Here is a 23,703-nt window from a genome sequence, read left to right as displayed (position 1 = left end):
AGGTACATTAAAGTTGACAAATTAAAGTCATTCATTTTGTCCCGCTGTTTTATTGTTAAAAAGAAAGCGATCACCTGTTTACAAATGTTTGTATTGTAATGTTAGTAGTCCCTCTAGTGGACAGAACCTGTAACAACAACCACATGCTGATAGTGGCATTGGCGATCCATAAGCCTGTGTAATGTCGTAAATATTTATAGGATGAATTTGAGCATTTAATATTCGAAAATTATTCGAATATTAAATAAAATAAGGAATGGAATTTGAATACTATTATAGAGGAAGATTGACAGCCCTACTGTTTAGTAATATCTAAATAGACACAGGGTTAGCTTTTCCAGCTTTGCCTACCTGGTATGCATATTTACCATACTAATCTAATAGCCTAACACCCCAGAGAACTTGTTAACCCTAACAACAAGGTCAGACCTAACCCACTGGAGTTTGAGCCAATGGCTGGAGGCTCCATTAGGAGTGGAGAGAATGGAGGTACAAAAATGGGCAGAAATATAGACAAGACAGAAGGGGAGAAAGGGTCGGAAATTGTGATGTAGATACAAACGCATAAGGGGTAATATGAGAGAAATAAATCTAGACTACCTGTGAGTAAAGCCCACAATGCTTTTTGCTGTTAGGTTATTTAAAATGTAACTTGTGCAGCACAAAAGCTTATACTAACAAGCCTAGTGGCTGAGAAAAGCCATTTTCTAACAACAGAAGATGTGGATTTACAGTGCTCAGCATAAGTGAATACACCCATGCTAAAGTTGACTAAAAAGAGGAACAAAAACATCATCTTTTGGAAATTGATCTTAATGCCTTAATTAAAAAAATGAGGAAAAATCCAACCTTCAAGGACACCAATTTTCTTTGTGAATAAATAATGTATCGTAAATAAATCAATAAATAAATAAATGTTCTTCCTTAAAATACATGTTAAATTCCCATAGAGGCAGGCAGATTTTTATTTTTAAAGGCCAGTTATTTCATGGATCCAGGATACTATGCATCCTGATAAAGTTCCCTTGGCCTATGGAATTAAAATAGCTCCACATCATCACATACCTAGAGATTGGCATGAGGTACTTTCCATAAGATTATCTCTCAATGCATAAGGGTGTATTCACTTATGCTGAGCACTGTAGATAAGCATCTTACCCTTTATGAGCCATTTGACAACTTAGGAAATACTATCAATGGGCCGAGACTTAATATGGAAAGGGCTTTAACAAATGAGGTGAAGAAGCAGGAACAGACCTTTGGACTATGGAGTGTCTGAGTGCACAACGCATATGTGTTTGTGTGTATGATGGTCTTGCAGTTCCTGTGTAAGTGCAAAGTAGGGTTGTGGCACTGTTTGTTCAGCTGTGACAGGCATTCAGCATGCACTGGGTACAACTGCTTCTCTAGTGTCCAATTTATCTCTTCAGGTTCCTAGGAAAGTGCATGTGAGAGTGTGTGCGAAAGGCATAGTCAGTGGTACTGGCAATTCCCTTGAGGAGCTTGAAAATGGCAACAGGCAAATGGAATTGAGGTTCATGTGACTTGGTGCCTCAAGAAGTGCACATGGTCTGGATTTAAGAACAATAAGAAGCTTCAGGGACATGAGCATGCACAGTGTTGAACGCTGCAGTAACATTCATGAAGCACTGATAAATGTTCATTGGCCATGAGCTTATTAACAAATTAGTGTCTTAATTGATGTATTTACTAATTAGTATCTATTGTAATCATTAGACAAATAGACTTTACTTGAAATCAAGTGTTGCTGACTTTCTGATTGAAACAAACTGTTGTGTCCTGGAAGTCTTTCTGTTTATTGTAAAATGTATGTCGTGTCTATTCAGGTTTTAGCTTCCTTCCTTTATTAAAAAGGAATACAGTTTTTCAGAACCACTATTAATCCAGTTAATGTAACTAGATTCATGTTACATGTACTCAAAATGTTTTTATCACAGTTATGCTGTTCTATTTGACAGTAATTTTTGTGCTCCTGTGCTGGTGTGGTGCCAAAGAAAACATTTTTATTTTAACGCAGCCCTATCGACCCTGCCCTCCGTCCACACACAGTCTTGAGTGTCTCAGCAATGTCATGATGAAACACAATCTAGCTCTTGGTGTGAAAGGCAAACACACTGGTCTGTGCTGGGCAGCTAGTGCTAGCTACAGACTAAGCAGGGTTATGAATATATCATAAGGACCAGTAGCTAAACCATTAAACATTTAAAATGAATGAACTGCTGTACAACAACCGATTCAGAGGAAATGGAGGTCACGGAGGAATACGGTTCTCTGCTCTAGTGGAACTAAGTGTGCATGAGTGTGTATCCGTTTAAAGGAGTGTATAAATTGTGCTTAGAAACTGCCACCCATTGAGTAACACAAACTATTTCTGCTTTTATAACATTGTGTATGTGCTACAGATATACTGAATTTTGTGTTGCATACTGTGCGTTCACAGCTCTCCAAATTGAAGTAATGCATATATGGGTCTGTGTAGGTTCATGCTGTAGGCAGCAGGGTATTTACAGTTGAAATCATGTCTACCCTTAGTATTCAATTCCAGTTTTGTTTTAGTTAGTTTCCACAATACATTAAAAGTTGTTATTTTCTAAAAATTACTCATTTGATATTTATGTTATTTCAGTTTTGGTCATAGTTTTATTTTTCTAAAGTAGAAAGAGTGGTTTGAATGTGTAATATAACTGGTAGACATCCATAGCACAAATAACAGTTGTGCTGTGTTTGTATTTGTGTACTGTGGTGTGCACTACTACTGACCTGGTAGAAGTAAGGGTTGGGCTCAGATTCTCCCACTCCATTGAAGTCCTCCACGTTAATTAACTGGAAGTCAAAGGTCAGGCCAGGGTTGGGCACCTGGAACTCAGGCAGTTGCTGAACATGAGGCAGGTTCCCCAGGTGTTTGTAGCGCCAGTTGTACAGGTTACACAGGCTGTGGGACAGGAAGATAGCAACACATTAAGTCACATTGTTGCCATGTCCTTTGTGTGAGGAGACAGTACCAATCACTAAGATACTGCATCATTTGTGAAATTGAGTTGGTCCAAAGTGATTCTAGCTTGATGCTGCAGCAGGGTGACCCACCTTGCACGTGCACGACCCTGTGCATCCAGATCTATGGTGGGCACTCCAAGGCGCACAAATCGGGTGAAGAGAGACTGCTCCATGTTGGAGTACTTCTGGAAGGCCATGTTCTTGATAACAGGGGGCAACTGGTGGTGGTCTCCAATCATGATCCAACGTTTCAGCCTGCTGTAGCCATCCTCTGGGTTCTGTAGAAAGGGGAAGATAGAAAAAATAAGTGGTACACCTGGTTACACCTAAATAAAATGCAGGAGTCTGTACTAGTCTTATTAAAATGTAGGTAATAGACTTTGATCTGTAATCGATCGGTATATTAGCTGTATGAATTAAAAACTAACCTATATAGTCTAACTGATTACCACGTTGTCCAACTTTATTCAATAGTTTATGTAAAATCAGATCTTCAGCATAGAATAACATTTAGGTCCAGCAGGGCAGTGAAGCATGAAGGGCCTGTACAGTTTTTTTTTCTACTAATGTTTATGTCATGCTGCCAGGTTTTGCTAATTAGATTTAGTTTATTTGGAGCTTGACCTCAGACAAATCTAATATACCAACCATGGCAAGTCAAGAGTTGATTTGATCACTGAAATAAGGGTTGAATGGCCTGATAATGAAAGGGAATGGGAGAAGGAGGAGGAATTAACAGTTTCGCTGTGACATATACCTGGCATTCTCAGACTGTGACTCAGTACAGAAGAGAGATAAAGAGAGGAGCTCTGGCAGGGTTGTTGGATGGGCTGATGTGCTTAATGAGCTCATCTGTAAACAGACATTAGCACTATCTCGGACAATTAGGCACAACTACCAAAGACAAGCACCATTACTGTGTTTGGAGCCCATCAGTCAGACCTTAACAGAGAAACTCAGGTGGTAGAAGTCTGGTAGAGTCCTGAGTAAAGGATTAAACTAGGTTTGATGTCAGAACTTATGACAGTGTTATGGCCTGGCAGTGAGTTTTCTGTCAAGGCATGTCTGTAGTTTTTCAATAGTCAAGATTAACAGCTCAAATGTTCACAGTCTTAGTCATAAAGCTTAAGACTTAGTCTGAATAGGGTTACCTGTAACAGGAGGGGGATGAAGGTCTCGATCTCCAGAATCTGAGCAGCTTCTTCCATCAGGATGTTGTCATACTAATAAAGATAAAATAAAAAAATAATAAATACAAGTTTAGCCACGTTATTGTCTTTATGTCAACTGAAAAGAGTGTACCTTAAATCCCAGCTCCACCAGGTCATGACGTTTGAGTGCAGCATGTGTACAGGTCATGGCAATGATTTTGGCTTCCTTCACAAGCAGATACTTGGAGCGGTCCAGTCCACTTCTTAGCAGCTCAAAGGCCCTAAACTCCTACAGGATAGACAGGAGAAAAGGTGAGGATCCAGAAAAAACACAGAAATGTTTGGGAACACAAATAGCAAAAAGAAATCAACAAAAAAGAGCAATGTCCTAAAAGGTAATTAAAAACTACTTGTTTAATGACCTCTGGGAAGAACTTGGACAATCATGGATTTAAATAGATGTGTTCTAAATGAAAAAGTTAAAGTTTTACTTTCATGTTTTATACAGTGGGGTTGTGAAACTTAAATGGCATTCTGACAAAATGATGGATGATCTGGTGAAGATGATGGATTAGGTGATTATAGGGTGAAATAATCACACATCTAAAAGAAAGGCACAGTTTAATATTCAGATTCAGTTGTGTCACAATTAAAAAGAAATTAGGTGTAGAAAACTCAGTGGCTTAACCCTAGTAGTGTAATAGCTCCAATTGCCTCTACTTTTGATTCCCTATAACTCCAAACTTTCAAGACAAGACATTCATAAACGATGAAGTGATTGGCAACCTACTCGCCTTTTCATTTAACATATTGTTATTAACATAATCCCTCTGCTTCCTATCCTCATTAGGAAATGGTCTCCTCTTTTCACATGATGCAGTGTAACAGAGGTCAGGAAACCACAGGGCTGCTCTGCTGTTCGAAAGCTGCAGCTTGAGGAGCACTTTAGCACAGATTTAGCCAATATCATGGCACTATGAAAACCACACTGTGGGGAGACGCACACAGGGGAAATATGAGAGGGGGTGCTATATTCAGGTTGCCACACTAGCTGTGTAGGGGTAGGGAAGGGAGAGAGGAAGGGAAGACGGAAGAAGTAGACTCGGACAGCACTAGGATATAAATATTTAATGCGTTACTATTTTAGCATTAATATTAAACCAATCAAAACATGCAATATTGATGAGATCTATTTTTAACCCCCATGGCTCCAGAGCGGTTGAAGGGTGAAATCAAGACGGTAAGGATTCACTGACACTGAGAAGAGAGCGAAGAGAGAAAAAAAGTAAATAGCGGTAAAGATGTGGTGGGACTGCAGAGGAGGAACAGGAGATGTCTATACAGGAGGAACCCAGGAGGCACACTTTGTTGCCGTCTGTCTAGCTAGCAATACATTCTTTGGATATTCCTATGACAGCTTATTCCAAACAGATTTTACATTTTAAGAGGCAGACAGATAAGCAAATTCAGCAGAATGTTGATTTGTCTACCCTGTACCATAGACAGCAATACCTCCTAATAGGTGTACAGATTTCACTGCAGCATGGGTGAGGCTGAGGGAGGAGGGAGAGGTGCTGTGATGCAGTGATACAGAGGCCAGCCAGATAAATCAAGGTCACCACACATGTTGGGATATTACCTCCAGCCAATAACTTCTTTATTGCTTTTCTGAGACCTTCTTGGTGTTCCCATAAATCTGAAATGTTATTGTTATCCCTATAGAAACACTCGATGGACTGAGGCGGAATAACAAATTCAGCTGTTTGTAAGTGCGAAAGAGTGTCAAAAAGAGTGACAGGGAGAGTAAAAAAGAGAAGTGGTAATAGCCTTCATTACTTTGTTGTACTGCTTATCTTTTCAAAATGGTCAGCAATCATATCTACGAATAAATAGTACAAGTACTGTTAAGTATCTTTTATAATGATTCACTCTATCAACTGAATCAAAGGGACAGGTGATGAAAACTCAGAGATGCAAAAGTGGCAGAAGTACCATCAAATACAGCTGACATAAACCTGTGTGTGTATGTTTGAGTAAAAGAAGGAAAGGGCTATATATGTTTACCTCAGTTTGAGAGAAGTTGGAGATGATGTTTGCTTCTGTGTATGCTATTTGTCGCTGTGAGCATTTGAATGTAAAGTACATTGAATTTAACTTTAATGACATATGCACTATAAATAAAATTGCCTTACTGCACTGAAGTAACCTCCTTACATCCCACTGGGTGTTGTTCAGCAGCGAGGGAACTAGTATTGTGTGTGTGTGTGTGTGTGTGTGTGTGTGTGTGTGTGTGTGTGTGAGATTCTTACCTCCAGCTGGGTAAATATTTTCTTGATGTGGCGGTAACAGCCCTCTGCGATGTCCATGTCCTCTTCATATGACCGGCCCTTGAACACAGGCTGGGGGGCGTTGGAGAAGTACTTGTGGAAAGGAAAGTATGCAGCCACAGCTTGCACCTCCACAGTCTTGCCCTGTTTAGGCCTGACTTTGCTCATGTACTCTTCCCAGCGAGAAATCACCTGTGGTAGGGAGGGAGAGCAGACATACAGATTACAGCCAATGTAAAGAGGCTGAGCTCCAGTAGTGATAGTCTGTGTTTAGTGTATGTTAAAAATTCCCACACATGATCGTGGCTTGTATGAATTTGGGTTATATGTGTTTTTGTGTGATCACACAAATACAAACCTGGAATTGTACCTTGTATGATTTCATGTGGCAAATAAAATTGATTGATTTCTTGAATTGATTGATTGACAGTGAGTTCGTGTGCATGACTGGTGGTATTATACTGACAGAAAAATCATACCTGTTCACACCAAAGGACTGTGGCAGCACAGTGGTGTTTACATTTGGACAACAACAAAACAAGTGTTTTAATTAATGACTTGATTTAGCGACAACATAAAGAAACACAATAAGGTACTTTCTGGTATGCATGAGCCTTGACTTAGGTGATGCCTTTCTGAGGTCTACCAAAATGCGAGCACACAGTGGGTGTTCTGCATGGCTCTGCCCAGCCTGTATTTTCTCTATTATTATTTGACTATAGCAAAACAAATGAGAACCGATAGCCTCACTCGTATACAGGTGCCCCCGCTGAGCATTTAATAAACCAGCTTCAACCAAACAGCGGGGAAGCCTAGTTCTATAAATACCCCTATGAAAAACAACATTAACGAGTCTACTAGAGGACTCAGCCTAATTGCACTATTAGGATCACTATCGAAACTTTAAGTATGTCTACATGTGCGTTGTTATCATTGATCACTGACGAAGTAGTCTGCTAATGGTCACAGATTCACTACTCTCAGCTTCTTGACATTTACATCATCAAATGTCACAGAACTACACTGTTGGCCAGTTTTTAGAGCTAAAATAAACACAAGAGCTATACTAAAATTAAGTGTGGGTTGAGAATCCAGTCTCCAAGCAACATCAAATTAATGAGGAAACAAAGTGGTGTGCTTGTGTGTGTGACAGATTTCTGGCAAGGTGCAAAAATCGCAGCCTGAACTTCATCAGACATAAACTCTGACACTAAAAACCATTGTATCCAAGTATTTGCTATGACTTTTATTCACCAGTGAAGTATGTGCTATAGAATGGAGTTTGAGCTATGACCATCACTAAGAACTATGTAACTGCCATCTTTACACTGCTTTTATACTGTATGTCTCGCATTGCTGTTGAGATGTGATGTGATACTTAATGACTGAAAAGGTTGGATATTAACTTGAGCTCCCCATAACACGATGACGATGACAGCTACACACCACACTTCTTTATGTCACAATTGACAATAATGTCTATTTTAGAACCATTCCAAAGAAGCATAGGAATGCAAGTACGTAATTGTCTGCAGTGGCATTTCTCTTGCAGCACGAGAGGACAGTGATAATTAGGTAACAGGAATAAACAGCAAGGCTTGAGACTGTTTCTAGGGTATTTGCAGTCCAGGCAAAAAGAGCAGTGTGTCTGGGGAATGGAAACTTTGATAATGTCTGGGTTTGATTGCCGTGTATATCTCCGAGGAACAGGACAGGCAATGCAGAAATCCATCCTAATTAATTCAGCAAAATAGCTTCTGTATCCCCTTAACGCTCTCTTTGAAAATCAATATTAATATCCAAACACAAATTTCAAGGATTTTGAGAGGCAGAAAAACATCTAGACTTTTTTAAGGTTTGTTTGTTTCCTGTATGCAATTAGGAATTTTACTTGGACAGTACACACACTCTTAGCTTGATGTAATATTATGCACAGTATGAACCGATGCTAAGTGCAAAATCAGAAGCATAGCCTATGCAACATTGGTTGACAATTACAGTTTGTGAATTTCTCTGCACATTGCAGAAACATATACACACATAGTTTTAGTCTTACCTGGTAGAGGTAGAAGTGTCCAGCAGTCTCACAGGTGTAAGAAACATCTCCTGGGACATCCAAGCTCTCCTGTAATCTCCCCACTTCTCTGAGGAGCTCCAGTCTTCTGGCTAGGACATAGTTTACTCGGCCATATCTGGAGAGAGACAGCACAGCATAGTTAATCAACAATCTGCTAACAGTTTACCATTTATTATTACCGTAGGGACAAAAGGTTAAGAATGGTACAATGATGTAAGAAGATTAACATTTAAGGTTCAAATGGCTGTTTCTAGAATTAAATGTATAAATCAGGTCGTGGTCTCATTTCAAAAATACACTCTGCTAATGCTGTTACGCTAATGTAATGTAAACTTCTGATGCACTGCGTAATCAGAATGAGTCCTGTCTGTTCCTGTGCTCCAGTATCAACTTCACTACAAAACAACTGGTATCAAGACCCAGGTTCATCGACCTACATGCTGGTATGGCAACCCCGACAGAGACCTCAGACAAACTACTGTATTTAACAAACGGACGTTTCTTCTAACTGTGGATTCAGACTCTGATCTGATATAGATAATTTTCCTCGGTGGCATCAGCTTGTTAAAATTGCCATGAGTGGATTAATAGAACAGAGTTAACAGTGATTATGTGATTTCTGAGTTGTCGAATTTTTGCTGTAATTACTGATATTGTGTTTGCGCCAGCAAACACAATATCATCACATCACATACCCTTCACCATACCTAGAGATTGGCATGGTTTTATTTCAGTTAGCCTAATAGCTGGTTTGATTTACATTGAGAGATGATTTTATGGAAAGTACCCCATGCCAATCTCTAGGTATGAAATAACTGGCCTTTAAAAATAAAAATCTGCCTGCCTCTATGGGAATTTAACATAGGGGTGTACTTACTTATGGCCCCTGTATTTTAAGGAAGAACATTTATTTATTTACGATACATTATTCATTCACAAAGAAAACTGGTGTCCTTAAAGGTCAGATTTTTCCTCATTTTTTTAATTAAGGCATTAAGATCAATTTCCAAAAGATTAATTTTTTATTCCTCTTTTTAGTCAACTTTAGCATGGGTGTATTCACTTATGCTGAGCACTGTATATTGTAAATATGACCCAATGGAGTACAAAAGTTTAAAGAGGGCAATGACTGTCCTTGACTGTACACAAGGTTTGTTTAGGTTCTATCCTGCATCCTACTGTGCAGCTAAACAATACTTCTTAAAAGCAATTATCAGGTGGCAACGAGACAAGCAGCACACAGGAAGACAGGAAATGGGAGGGGTCACAGGGTAATACTAGAGGTGATCTCTATTTTTAGACCATCTGCAAACACCTCAGTCAGCAGATGACTCAAAGACCATCACAGTGGACTGCCTGTTTTGCCTGAATAAAATTAAATAAACATTTGGAGTGACCTTGCTTCCCAGGACCTGTAATGAATTTAGCTCCTGAGAGAGAAAACCCAGAATAGATACACAGGTGTGAAAAACGGCAGTTATCGACAGAATAGCTTTTTTTTTTTTTTTTTGTAAAATCCCATAAATATAAGACTTGCACACAACAGCAACAACTGTTCTTAAATCTGAATGAGGATGCTGCATTTCCTTTCCAACAAGAGCAAAAGTGGTATCATGACATTTTCTTGACAAAGAATTAGGGGTGTGACGAGACACGAGATTGGGTTCACGAGATCGAGACAAGATTTTAACACTATTTTACAGAAAACTACAATAAAGAAGTAAGACTGGAAAAAAGACCTTTATTCAATCGAAAGTCCCAAAATGAAAACCGAGCACTGAAAGGTTTTGCCACAAACTCATAACTGGCTTCTCTCCTGTATAACTAACACGGTTACCTATTCCATATGTATGATGGAGAGCTAGTCTCTTCACTCAGAGAACCAAGGTTACAACATAACTAAGTGTTTTCTGGCAGTAGCTGAGACCAAATGATTTGTCGTCAAATTTGTCATTGTACAGTAGACAGAGAGAAATAAAGCTTATTTTACTATTGTTTCACATTGATTACGTTCTAAAGCACAAATAAATTACCATCAAACACTCAAAAGATGATTTTTGTGAAGACAGATGCTCTGTTCTCCTCTGCATTTTAGTAATTGCAGCAATAAATAAGGAAGTAGGCTACTCTAGAATCAATTTATGACCATTATAGGACGAACGGAGAACATTTCTCTTTGTTTAGTATCATTAAAAGTAAAGTTAGGTTTTGCTGTCCGCTTTCCGACTCATTTTTACAGAGAAAGAGAGTGGTCTGCGCGAGACAGCGCCACAGTGAACTGCACGCTGCGGACGCGTGTGTCCCGGCCGAGAGAGAGAGCGAGGGAGACGGAGAGCGGCGGTACTCTCTAACGTTCTAACGCTGGATTTTACAAGCAGCTTTTTTGTTCCGCGATCGCTCTGCGATGAGAACGGGCGGGGGATCTTCTATGCTAATTTCAAGGCTGTTGCTCTGCACTTGTGTGCTGATATCGCGAGACACATTTTACCTTGACGAGAAATCTCGTCACGATTAATCTCGCGATATCACGTCACACCTCTACAAAAAAATCTTTTTTGACCTAGAACCTAGGGTACAAATGTAGACTGTCCACATCTGAACATACGACTTGGTATTTCTTGAAGATTTCCCCTATACAAAAACACATGCACTCCCTACAATCTCATTAAAACAGCACAAAAATGCATTATGAAATGCAGGGAGGCATTGATAATTGATGGTGCTGTAGCTTTCCCTTTGTTAGGCATTCGGGGGAGCACTGCCTTCCATTTTCCATCTCGTATAGTGTTAATTAAAACTCTCTGGCTCTCTCCTCTCGCTGGTGTCAGTGGGGTGGAAGGAGTGTGGAGTCTGCATGTTGTTATGAGGCAGCCAGGCAGGCGGGAATATATTAAATGCTGCTAGCTAAAGCTCTTTCTTTTATGTAGGAGTTATTTGCTGCATAATTAAAGAATGTAACAGACTGCTTCCATGTGCAGACACCTGTTCCCATACACTGCTATTCATACTACAGTCATACCCTCAAAGTGAGCAGTAATCATACACAGAGTATAGCAAATGCATGCATCACCCCTCCCTTCCTCCACTGGAAGTGTTGCTAAAAGCTATAGGGTGCAATTTGCTCAGTGCTACAGATGGATAAGGTGGTAATTACTAATGTAGGCTACATTATAAAGTAACAGCCTAAAAACTTAATTAATATTCAATAACACTGCCCAATTTATATTTAGGAGCAGGCTAAAAAGCTTTGCAAGCAAAAAAAGAAAAGAAAAAAGAAGGTTCTGGCAGATTCATCTCATAAAGCTGTTAAATATAGCAGCAGTCATGTAGAACTGTAAATGTTTTGGGTATCTTGAGATAATCTCTATTTACCAAGTGTGCCATGAGTGCTTACAGTGTGCTGCCCCCAAACTTCTCTTTTCCTGGCTCACTCTGTCTCAGTAGTAAGGACTGAGTCACTATCCTTCAAGGCAACACACACACACACACACACACACACACACACACACACACACCTTCTGGGTCTTCTTTAATAGGACTCCAGTGGTTCTTGTCAGAGGCATGTTCTTGGCCATGCCACCTGTGCTATCAGGTAATGTTGCCCCCACCAAAAATCTAAGAGGGCCCCTTCCTGACTGAGCTAAAAACCTGAAATTAAATGTATTTATCCATGTAATTATTTATTTATGTGTATTTATTCATTTAATTATTCAGTCTTATTGTTGCAAATGTATTATTCATTAAAAAGGCCTAATGTATTCCTGAACTTGGAAAATTACATCAATATAGCGACTTCCCTGTTTAACTTATATTAGTCTCGCTTTGCCAGACCATTCTCCACAGCGCTGCGGAGGGCGGCCTGGCTAGTCCACACAGCATTCCAGGATGGGAGAAAAACATGCTCTGGTTTATTGTCATTTCTTTAAACCAATCACAATCATCATGGGCGGCACCAAGCTCCGCACGGAGCCGCTGCAAAATAGCCTCAGGAAGGAACTTGTTTTGGTGGAATGTACGTTCAAAAATAGTTTTAGTCGTGTGAGAAAAAACTCAGATTGGACAGATAGTCTAGCTAACGGTCTCAATTTATCCTGCAGAGATCTGAGGAGCAGTTAACCATAGTCCTCATAAATCCACCGGAGTTTAAAATTCCAACACAAAGAAAGCGGAAGGAATCGGCAAAAAGACACGCGTCGGGTAATCCCGGAAGTGGAACGTCGTGAATATAGACTAAATTTATATCAAACGGATGCAAATTATTGGACATTACATGAAACATTGTGGATTAAGCATTTGTTTGTTTAATGAATGTTTTTATTTTGGTCAGCCATAACTAACTACAGATTTAGTAGACGGAATGGTAGTGGTATTTGGATTAATACTGCTTCTTGACAAGTTTTCATCAAAATGCGATTTTTGGTGCAATAGAAATAAACATTTGCATAAAGCATAAAGCATATTTGTCTGCTCCCATGTTGATAAGACCATTCAAACCTTAAAGAATATCCATTTTAAAGGGGTGATAGAATGTAAAACCGATTTTACCTTGTCATAGTTGAATAACGACAGTTCGTGGGTAAATAGGACATACATAGAAGCTCAAAATCTCATTGATACCCCTTTACTCTGCAAATCTCACATTTTGAAACTGCCGCTGGAAACGGGCGAATCTGAACAAAGCTAAAAGTTGACGTCAACTTCTCAACTCCTAGTCTTTGTCACGCCCCAACATTTGCATAGGCTACACCACCGACCTGAGGTCAGCTTAGTCTTCTGAATCTAGCTAGGTCATGCAGATCTCCAGAGGTACGCTATTTAATTAATTAATTAATTAATTATGAATTAATAAATTCACTTCTGAGACTTTTTTATGCGAGAAATCAACTATGTAGAGGTCAAATATGGGCCGTTTTACGAAAATTGATGGCTAATTGCAAATTTTGTCCGACTGTGTGTCGCAGTTCAGCAGGAGCTCAGCAGACTATGTGACAGTGGCCGGTGCTGCCTCGCCGCCCGGTGTGTCCTACTTCATAGACTCCGGCTCGCTATGAGCTAGCTGGATCTCCGTCACGAAGGGAAGCCCGCGGCGCTCCATACCCGCGCAAAGTCACCGTTTCTGGGTTACTGGACTACAAAATGCCGAGGCCCTGATGGAGCTCCAGGGCCTGCAGCTAGCTGCGATCTTTACCCATAGGATTGAAGGGACAGTAGCAGCTAACGAAATCCCTAATGTTCAAAAAAATGCATTAAATTGAAATCGGACACCATTGTTAGCTTTATAAGACCTTGGGGTAGATGTTATATAAGTGGCGTGACGAAATTCAAACTGTAAATATACTCCAGTTATGCCGGCAGCTGGCAGCCAGCCAGCTCCGCGGAGCCCCGGTAGTCCAGTAACCGAGAAACGGTGAGTTTCACTGGGTATGGAGGTTGCCGTTTTCTCGTCAGACTGTGTGGAGCTCCTAAAGTCCGACACGTCTTACCAAATTTGCAATTAGCCATCAATTTTCGTAAGACGGCCCATATTTGAGCTTTATATAGTTGATTTCTCGCATAAAAAAGTCTCAGAAGTGAATTTAATAACGAAATAGCCCGACAAACAATGTATAACTTTGCAGTGTCTGAAATATGAGACCTTCTGTCTCGTCTCCAATGTGTTTCTATGGGGTTCGCTCAAACCAATCAGCGCGCAGCTCATCTAAATATTCATGAGCATACCATATTTGGAAGAAAAGCTCTTGTTCCAAATAGAGCCATATTCACAGGGTAGTTAAGGGCCTAATAAAATAGCATTCGGGCAATTTTCAGCCCAACCAATGTTACATACCCTATTAGGAGACCTTAAGGAACAGTGTGAAATACCCTATATAATATCTATCACCCCTTTAAAGTACATTTAGAACAGATAAAAAATGTGCGACTAATTTTTTTTAAATTTTAAATATTTTAATCAATGGACAGCCCTAATAATTATGTATTTAGCCAGCCCTGGAAAATCTTTTCAAAAATCATGATCATCATCATCACCATATCTACCTATGTCTCTCTACACAGCTTGTTGCCATCCTCCTACTAAGAATGGAATGAGGTCAGTTCTTGTGGTCCAGACCAGTGATGAGAGGGTTAATCAGACAGGAATTGCCTCTGAGTGCAGGGCTGTAGAAAGAGATCCCTTACACTGGTGGAATGGCCTGAGGGGCCAACAACGCCTAATGAAGACAAACCAGGTCCATGCCCTGGCATATGGGAGTATCGAGTAGCCCTGTCACTATGTTGGGTCAGACTGATTATGTATGTGGGCAGCTGGACTGCTTTTGTGTACGTATGCGTGAGTGTATTGTCCGCTTTGATCAAACTGTAAGGGTTGCCTCTGCAATGTTTATGCACTTTAAGTATGTAACCATTTGTTCAATGCACCACAGATGCATGTGTGAATTAAAATTGTCTCAATTATCACATGTGCATTTCTGTTGGGTTAGGTACATATATCTGTGTCTGTTCCCTCCCCACCTGTCCCCTGCTGTTATCACCTGCTAAAGTCCTTCTCAGTCTCCAGCTCCTCTTCTCCGTGGCCCAGACGCAGGAGGTGGCGCTCGTCGATGTCTAGAGCCATGATCTTTTCAAACAGCTGGTTCAGAGCCTGATGTAGAATGAACCATGTCAACATGTAAGCATGATCAGACATGGAAAATCATTTCATTAATGTGTGTGTATTTTCTCAACAGTACTTGTCCGTATGAACCTGTTTTGACTTGTGTCTTTTTCAGTCTCTATGGATTGGGTTTCATTCTTCATACAGTGCTGTTTGTAATATATTTGAGGTATTTATAATGCTATCAAACATGTGTCTATTATTGTATAAGGAATGTAAATGGAAGGGGGAACTATTGCAGGAGAATAAGATTTTTTATCATTATAGCCAGCAATGCTTCTTGTGGCCAAGGTTCCTTTTGGCACTGGTGTATAACAACAGCAGATTACTTTATGATTAAATTCTGAGGGGAGAGGACCGGGTCACAACAAGGGAGCTTAGATATTAATTTTTCCTTTATGGTTGAAATATAGTCATTGCCGGATTAATGGGCAGTTCTGAGTACAAGCCCTAAATTCTCCAGACAGCTTCACTGTTTTTTGAGTAGGGCGTTAGGGAAACTTTTCATAGCTTAGCTTAGAGACGTGCTGAGCCGGTTTGGATGTAGATGTGCTGCGTGTGTGTGATGGGTTAACCTGGTTAGAGTGTGTGACTATGAGGGTCCTCTGCTCAGGAAAGTTGTGATAGAGGTTTGAGATGATCTGAACAGCAACATCTGTCTTTCCGGTACCTGGTGGTCCAACAACCTAGAGACACAGCAGGAAGCGAAGAAGGGGGTGGAAAGAAGGAAATGAAAAAAATTAACAGAAAGAAGCAGAAGAAAAGCACAATCAGAAGTTCGGTCGCAGGGGAAAGGCGCTTGCCTTGGAGACACCCTAGTGGTTGTGACAGCTAGGCCCTGGGCATGTCAGAACGGGCTAGGCTGGAGCCCCATCGTTGGCCGTGCTCAGATATACAATGCATCAGGACTTCAGTGTTGCCTGGCATGCAAAGACCCAATGACTGCACGGATGGGTAAAAACACAGAGCTACTGAAAATGGAGAAAAGCTATAGGAGGCATAAGTATCTTTCAAGCCTTCCTTTTGTACTTGTCATCTGAATGCTAGTAGCACTTCATCTATGTATACAGGTTACCATGATAATGAGCCTCATATTTACCTGGGGGGAATAGCATATCATTTACCAAATAAATATTCATGTAAAACAGTTACTCTTAGTCTGGGTATCTCAGGTAATCAGGAATATAATAATAATAATAAATCAGGAATATCTAGATAATCAGTTTCTTGTTTCCCCTACATAAGAGGGTGTGTGTGTGTGTGTGTGTGTGTTTGTTATGGCTGCTAACAACATATGCCAAGGACGAAGGTTAGAGGGGGTTCGGAGAGGAAAGGAGAGAGTTGTAGACTTGTTTTACGACTCTGCTGATAGCCTACTTGCCATATTTACCTAGGCTAGCTGCACAATAAATTACTCAGACCCTGCTGCCAGCTTCCAATCACCACATCAGAATAGCAGTTTTGTCAAAACAAGTGTGTGTTACACTTCTGTTCAGATGACAACAGCAGGCTAGAATGACAGAGCTGTAGATGTGCGTATGAACTGGGTGTATCCATAGCTGTAATATGTCATTTTATGTGTGGTTGACAATGCCAAAAGAGAGGATTTCAGGGAAATCTTTCATCACTCTACATGAGTGATGGAATAGGGACATCAAACAACAGCTTATTTACTGGTGAGGAAAATCCCTTGGTGTACAACACTAAGATTAATAGTTGCAAATCTTTGGCTTTATACCAGCAAGCTGGAACAGTATGCATCTGCAGTATCAGCATCAATGGACTGACTAGAGGCTTTACCCAGACAGCATCACACTCCTGGATATGCATGATGATTTTATAGGGATGGGTTTAACACATAGCTCGTCTAATTAAGACTAATTAAGTCTACTACTATAAACTTTCCCTTTTTCTATTACCTGTAGAATAAAGTTAGAAACAAAAAACAAAATGAAACATTAGGATTGACTGTACTGCTATCAACTTAATCTTCCAAAGAAAAATAGATATACAATATACTACACAAGTATTCCATGAAAGCCAGATATCCATGATAACTACTTATGCTTATGTATGATTGGTTGAGTCCGTTGAAATGTCAAATAGATCATTTAGATCTTGCAGATTTTCTGTGGGTGGCTTCTATTCAGTCTTGAAACTTATGTCAGAAATGTATACAATAAAACCTGAAAAAAACAAAGTCCTTACCATGGTGAGTCCTGGCTGCATCCCGGCTCGAATGGCTTCAATCTGAGTAGGAGTGAACTGAATTGTATTCCTGTAACACATGTAGATTGCTGATATTAATAAATCAAGTAATTAGTCAGATTTACTTAATAGCCTTGACAGCATAAACACATTTGTGTTCAAAAGCTTTCACAAGTTGTTGTTGTTTTTTTAAAAGAGATGCTTAATGCCGTAAGTTTTGTTGTGTGGTTTTTTGAGACCATCTTTAAAGATTGTTAAGTCAGGGCATCCCCAAAGGCCTCGTTGTTCCTATCAACATTTAAATATCAAAGTGCAAACTGGAAATACTAAAACACCACCACATGAGTCTTACATTTTCATGAAGGGCAATTATATTGTGGTGTTATAATTAGTACAGGAATATTAAAGCCTATTCTGTTCACCTTTAATTGCATAAAAAAAAAAAAAAAAAATCAGTAATTGTAGGCATAACAACAACCAAAATAGCACCAACACATTACATGGCAAACAAGTCAGAGCAAATACCATGGAGACAAGCACGGACAAACATAAAAATAGTCAGGGCCAGAGTAGGGCACCTATAATAAGCCTCTGTGCTGTTTTATAATAAAAAGATGTTTTGGATAGAGGTTAAGGACTTAAGGTATGCTCAGTACACTGACCTCAGAGAGAAGTCAAGGTTTGACCAAACACTGAACAACCTTTTGACCCCTAACCTTGTTGAATTGTGAATGGGAAGGCCTGACTCTTGGCCTTGACCTCTCACCGTTTGGGCTGGTTGTAGGGATATGGGCCACGGTTGAGGGTGACATAGGGCTCAACGATCAAGGTCATGCCCTCCTCTTTGTCTTCCACTTCTTCATCAGCCTTTCTCTTCTTAACTTTGTCTGCTTTGTTTGAGACGGGAAACTTGATTCTGGTAAAGCAAAAGGAAGAAGATGGATTATTGTAATACAATATAATACAATGCAATATGTATGTATTCTCATTTGTACCTAGTAAGCAAATTATACAACAGCAATTCAATAAAATATGAATGTCTATACATTTACTTTGATCAAGGTAAATCAACCTCAACAAAACCCTTCTCTTTATCATTTGATTATTGGATCTTTGACTTTCACCTGAAAGGGAAGACTTGCAGATCGGGGTTCTCCTCGGTGACCTTTATGGTGTAACCAGGGAAACACAAACGTAAATGGTCCAGGGACAGAAAGGTGTCATTGAAGTCCAATGTGGAGATCTGATTGGGCATTTTGGAGTAGTGGGCACTGCCTGGGTCGCCATAGCCGAGGATGATGTCGTGAAGCCAGTCTGGGACAACACACTCTGTGTTCATCAGGTTTCTGATGGTCTCTAGCACTGCCTAAAACAGAGAGACAGAGAAATGTGAGCATTGAGGCACAGACAACAGACAACCATCCCACAAGAGGTGGTTTAGCTGGATAAGAATAGCTTTGTGGTGGGCTGATGGGACAGCAGGTAATTTGTATGTCTGTCAATTATATTTTAATGAACTGCAAACTGTCTTAATACCCTGAGCGTCAAACATTGGGTAAGGGAACTTGTTAACTTTTATCTATGTCACACATCAAAGATGGAGAAGAATGTTTCTTGAATACCCATTAGTTCCTGCTCTTTTCAAATTCATAAAAAACAACAACTTCAAAATCATCTGTCATTTGCTCTGGCTATGAAAGACAGAAATGGGTGTGCAGAATTAGAAATAGCAGGAAAAAAATGCTTTTGTGCATGATTAACATTGTCGAATGATTGCATGATTAACATTCCAAAAAATAAGTTAAACAAAATACAGCAAAACAACATAAGAAGATAAGATATTTAACAAAAGTTTCATACACCAGATGTATCTCTCTTAACCTTTTTCTTAACAGCAGTTCTGCTGCAGGCACCTGAATGTTACACTGACAATATAACATGGCTATAGAAAGCTCTACTATACAATGTTGGCTTGCTACCACAGATGGTTTCTTAAAAAGGTGAGAGAGAGGTGGAGGTACATTTCACATGACTACTTCTAGTGAGAAGTGTCTCTCATTGGGATCACTGGGAGGGCCATGAGTGGGTGGTAATCTCAGAGTTCCCCTGGCCCCAACCTTACAGCTACAATACCCAAGAGAGTATAATATGTGCGATACATCACTCTGGGGTGGTGTTGGTAGGACCAGAGCTCAGGGTCTGAAGATAAAGTACTCAAATACAACGTACAGTGAGGGCTGATCTGTTTGCTTCAGCATATTGTCCAAACCTTGAAATTGTTCTCCTTGGGTTTGCGTCTCATGATGATGTTGAAAGTCTCATATGGGTCTTCGGTGCCACTTTGAATACTGCTGGTCATGTCCTGTTGATACTGGTTTGGGTCCAGCCATACACGGAAGGTTCTGGCATCTCCTCGCAGCTTAGGCTTTGGGTCAGGTCCTAGACCAGAATGGTTGGGGAGACTACTTGTTACAGCGACAGAGTAATGATAACCTTAGTGATAAATAATAATTCTAATAAATAATAATAATCTAATAATAATAATTAATAAATGCCATTTTTCACATCACTGTTACAAAGTGTTATACAATCTAAATAACAAATGTAACATAGGCCAGGACATTAAAACAGAAAACTAACAGAAAATGGCAGGGCAAATCTTTAGAAGGACAAAGGTTAATATCACAACTGAATCTAAAGCTAATTCTAAAACCATGGTTTCAATAACAATTCCCACCCTATCCTTCCATTAAAGACAAAACCCTTTAAAAAAGAGCTCACCCTGGCTTGCCTTGCTAGCTACAGTACTATGGCTCCTCAGGAACAGGAATTGCTTAGATGCTTGACTGACAGGCCACTGGCTTTAGGCTTACACCCATAGGGAGCCTGTGTGGTGCAGCAAGTGCAGCTTTCACATACGTCTAAATAGATTCTTGAATGCAGCTGCAGGGCACAGAGCAGGAAAGTGAAACTCAATCCTGTTGGCCTCTGATGTGTGTGTGTGCCCATCCATGTGTACGTCTGTCTGTGCGCACGTGTACAGCTATGTGGGGATCATCAAATCCCCCTTACTAAAAGGAGTGGTGATAGCTTAAGAGTGGAAGCTACACCCTCAACACCATGGGATAACAATGTGGACAAAGCTGGGACAAGGTGTGTGAGCAGTTAAAACATGTTATGTGCCATTGTATTAAACTGTCAGTTAATAAAAGGTGGGATTAAATCAATACACAATTAGATTTTAACATAGATGCATTGAATTTATGTTTGTAACATATTTGACACAAATATTCCATTTTCGAGCAATACAGTTTTTATAAGACAATATGTAAGTCAATTATTAGTGTCCCAAAATGCACCTCTCAGCTTGCGTCTCACCTTCCGTCTCACCTTCGCCAAGTGCCCAGTGATTTATGTCTGACCCTACCTACCAGTTACCTATAGTAGCACTTAGGCCATTGGGGATCTGAAAGTTTAACCAAGCGGACACTGACAGACACTGGCAGCATGTCTGTGTAGAAGGCCCTGCCCTCTACATATTTAATCCAAACAGATAAGAGGGAAAGAGTGCTTCAGTGCATGGACACATGTTCCGGCAAACACTTAAAATAGCAGGGCTGCAGGCTAGCTTAGGTGAAGCAACCACTCAGACCGAATGCTTTGGGCTGTGGGGAAGAAAACGACACAGTAAACAGAGGAGATCATGTTACTGTATAAACATATTTTACTTCCCAGGGAAGACCAGCGATTTGAATTTGATCTGCGGGGATTTCTCCTGTGTGCACACACACACACACAAAACAGACTTTCTGAGTCTTATATTTGTTGACAGCAAATTTGGAGGCTTTTATTAGCGAAATATGGTAGTTCACGGATACAATTTCATGCTGTGCTCAAATAATGCTAGAATGCATTGTTACTGGCAATACCTTGTTTCAGAGATATAGGTGAGCGTATCTATATGACACATTACTCTATCCTGCAGGACAAGCCCATTCAGTGTTCTCTTACAGAAGCACATCCAGATATAGCCAATGCAGCTCTTCAGTTAAATCCAATAAAGAAAACGGGGGCAGGGCCCAAATCTCTCAGGTGTTGTTGCTGACCTCAGGTTAATGGAATGTTAATGCAAACAGGTCAGGTCTCACTGTGACTGTCACCATGACAACACCAGTCTGACCCTCTACCGAAGATTTGTCAGTGGGGTTCCACTAGGTGGATGTGTCATGTGTTATGGTGTGGTGTGTGTGTGTGTGCGTGTGTGTGTGTGTGTGTGTGTGTGTGTGTGTGTGTGTGTGTGTGTGTGTGCAGGAAGGCAGGGGCCGATATGAGCATACCTTCTTCAATGACGCGTCCCTTGTCATCCAGCATACCCTGCACCTCGCAGCCTCTCACGTACACCAGGCCAGTCTGCTCCACAAAGGGCTGGCGCCGGTCGAAGCGTGTGCCGTAGGGCAGGTTGGGCCGCACCGTGATCAGAAAGCAAACGTCATGCTTCCGCAGCCCTATAGGGAAAAATGATAGATAGAGGGGTTAGAGCCAGGGAGGAAAGAGAGAGAGAGGACACAGGAAGAAAGAAGTGATGGGAGGGTGAGACAGAGTAGTAGTGTGGGGGATTTTGGAGATGTGACAGAAACCACCCTGTCAGCATTTGCCTGATCTTTAAAACATGAAGCTCTAATTATACGATGGGGGAAGAGTTAGTACATGGAAGGAAGTAATACTTCATACCTCCACAGAATTAAAAGAGAGAAAGTAAAACCATAAAAGGGTGAAAGTGAAGACATCAATTTGGGCGTTCACTACATTACCTCTACAGGATTAACCCAATGAAAGAGCCCATTTCTTTTCTAAATGAATTAGTGCAATACACCATTGGCATACATTGGCGTGTGAACATATCCTATATCTTTCTTTGGAGAGCTATAGCAGTCAGCTTGCCGAAGGCTTCATTGTGCTTTCTATGTTCCCAATAATTCAATGTATTTCAAGGCTGACAAGCTCCTGTTAACATTATCTACAGTGCCCTTATCAGCCACACAGAGAGATGGAAAAAAAAACGATCAGAAAATAAAACAAAGAGGCTCAGTGGTAGAGGCTACACAGAAATAGCATGTCTTCACACAGACATGAGGTAGGTAAGGGTCATGAGTCAAGGCCTAGTGGGATGGAATAGAGTGAGTGGTGAGGGAAGACTTTATGGAGGTTATAAACTGCTTACTAGGAAGACTGTTAGGAGACACAATAAGAGAAACTAGACGAAAAGAAACGGTGTAGCAAGGCAAAATGAAAGGGGAGTGTAATGATGAATAATAGTCATAAGGTGTATGAGGATGCGTTTTGTGATCAATTATCTTTTTGTTTATTTTGCCTTCCCGTTATCCTTTGTGAGTAAAAAAATAAATAGAGAATGCAGGACAGCTAGACAGACAAATGTGATTAAAATAAAAAGGCATTGACAAAAAATGGTCTACCAATAATGGACAGACACACATACTATTACCTTCCCACTCGTGCTTAATATGATCTTGTACGTTGAGGTTAACAGTGACATCCGCTCGAACACGGGCAGGCCAGCTCTCTCCAATATTGGGCTTGGCAACCTCTACTATGGAAAAAGAGGTGATCATCTGAGCCATCCTGGCCCAGCCCCCAAACACCGCTCCACCGTACTCTGATTGCCTGCGTAGAGGGACAGACACAACAACAACTTAGACAAGCACTGTGGGCTGTTGTCAAGTTTGAAATCAGTTGGATTTAGGGCAACACATGGCACTACTGCTTACTTATTTACTTTTGCAGGAACAACAAACAAGTTGCTACATAAGTTGACATAATGGGAGCACTTATAAAATTCTATCAAAATATTATTAATGCGCCATGCCACCTTGTGAGAGGTAGACAGAGGATAAGAATCTTCATTCATTGATCTAAAAAGACAAGGTGTAGCTGAGTTAATGGTAGAAATTTGTTCTACCTAGGTAGAAAAAGGAACCAGAGATGCTTATCTGTGTGCCAGAATCCTATTTAACACTCAGAACCTGTAACTTTTATATGATAAGTTAAACTTTTGTTCTAACTATTATTATTGCACATGAACTTTTTACCACTTCCTTTTGAGTATCTACACCCAGCATTTCACTGCATGTATTGACAATATGAGTATGTGTATGTATCTTTTTAAAAATCTGAGAACATCTACATTTTTGCACTAAGATAATAATAAGAGATTCTGGATCAAATTTCCTGTAGCTTTACAGAATTGAGGACATC

The 23,703-nt window shown here is 40.3% G+C and overlaps 1 protein-coding gene across 4 annotated transcripts in view; it reads right to left on the bottom strand.

Annotated features, from left to right (window-relative positions):
- aqr (aquarius intron-binding spliceosomal factor) overlaps window positions 1-23,703 on the bottom strand; it is a 56,817-nt gene that overhangs the window by 15,337 nt on the left and 17,777 nt on the right. For all 4 annotated transcript variants that reach the window (XM_035994532.1, XM_035994531.1, XM_035994533.1 and 1 more), the window contains exons 18-31: window positions 22,934-23,112; window positions 21,768-21,935; window positions 19,700-19,869; window positions 18,555-18,796; window positions 18,197-18,346; window positions 17,431-17,500; window positions 15,798-15,908; window positions 15,101-15,210; window positions 8,550-8,685; window positions 6,476-6,685; window positions 4,318-4,455; window positions 4,167-4,238; window positions 3,106-3,293; window positions 2,782-2,953 (exon numbers count right to left, since the gene is read on the bottom strand). In XM_035994532.1, coding sequence (XP_035850425.1) covers window positions 2,782-2,953; window positions 3,106-3,293; window positions 4,167-4,238; window positions 4,318-4,455; window positions 6,476-6,685; window positions 8,550-8,685; window positions 15,101-15,210; window positions 15,798-15,908; window positions 17,431-17,500; window positions 18,197-18,346; window positions 18,555-18,796; window positions 19,700-19,869; window positions 21,768-21,935; window positions 22,934-23,112 — 2,116 coding nt within the window. The remainder of the gene's footprint in view (window positions 1-2,781; window positions 2,954-3,105; window positions 3,294-4,166; window positions 4,239-4,317; window positions 4,456-6,475; window positions 6,686-8,549; window positions 8,686-15,100; window positions 15,211-15,797; window positions 15,909-17,430; window positions 17,501-18,196; window positions 18,347-18,554; window positions 18,797-19,699; window positions 19,870-21,767; window positions 21,936-22,933; window positions 23,113-23,703) is intronic.

This window comes from Sander lucioperca, chromosome 18 (genome assembly GCF_008315115.2).
Source record: "Sander lucioperca isolate FBNREF2018 chromosome 18, SLUC_FBN_1.2, whole genome shotgun sequence".
Lineage (NCBI taxonomy): Eukaryota > Metazoa > Chordata > Actinopteri > Perciformes > Percidae > Sander > Sander lucioperca.
This window is presented reverse-complemented; position numbering and strand designations above follow the sequence as displayed.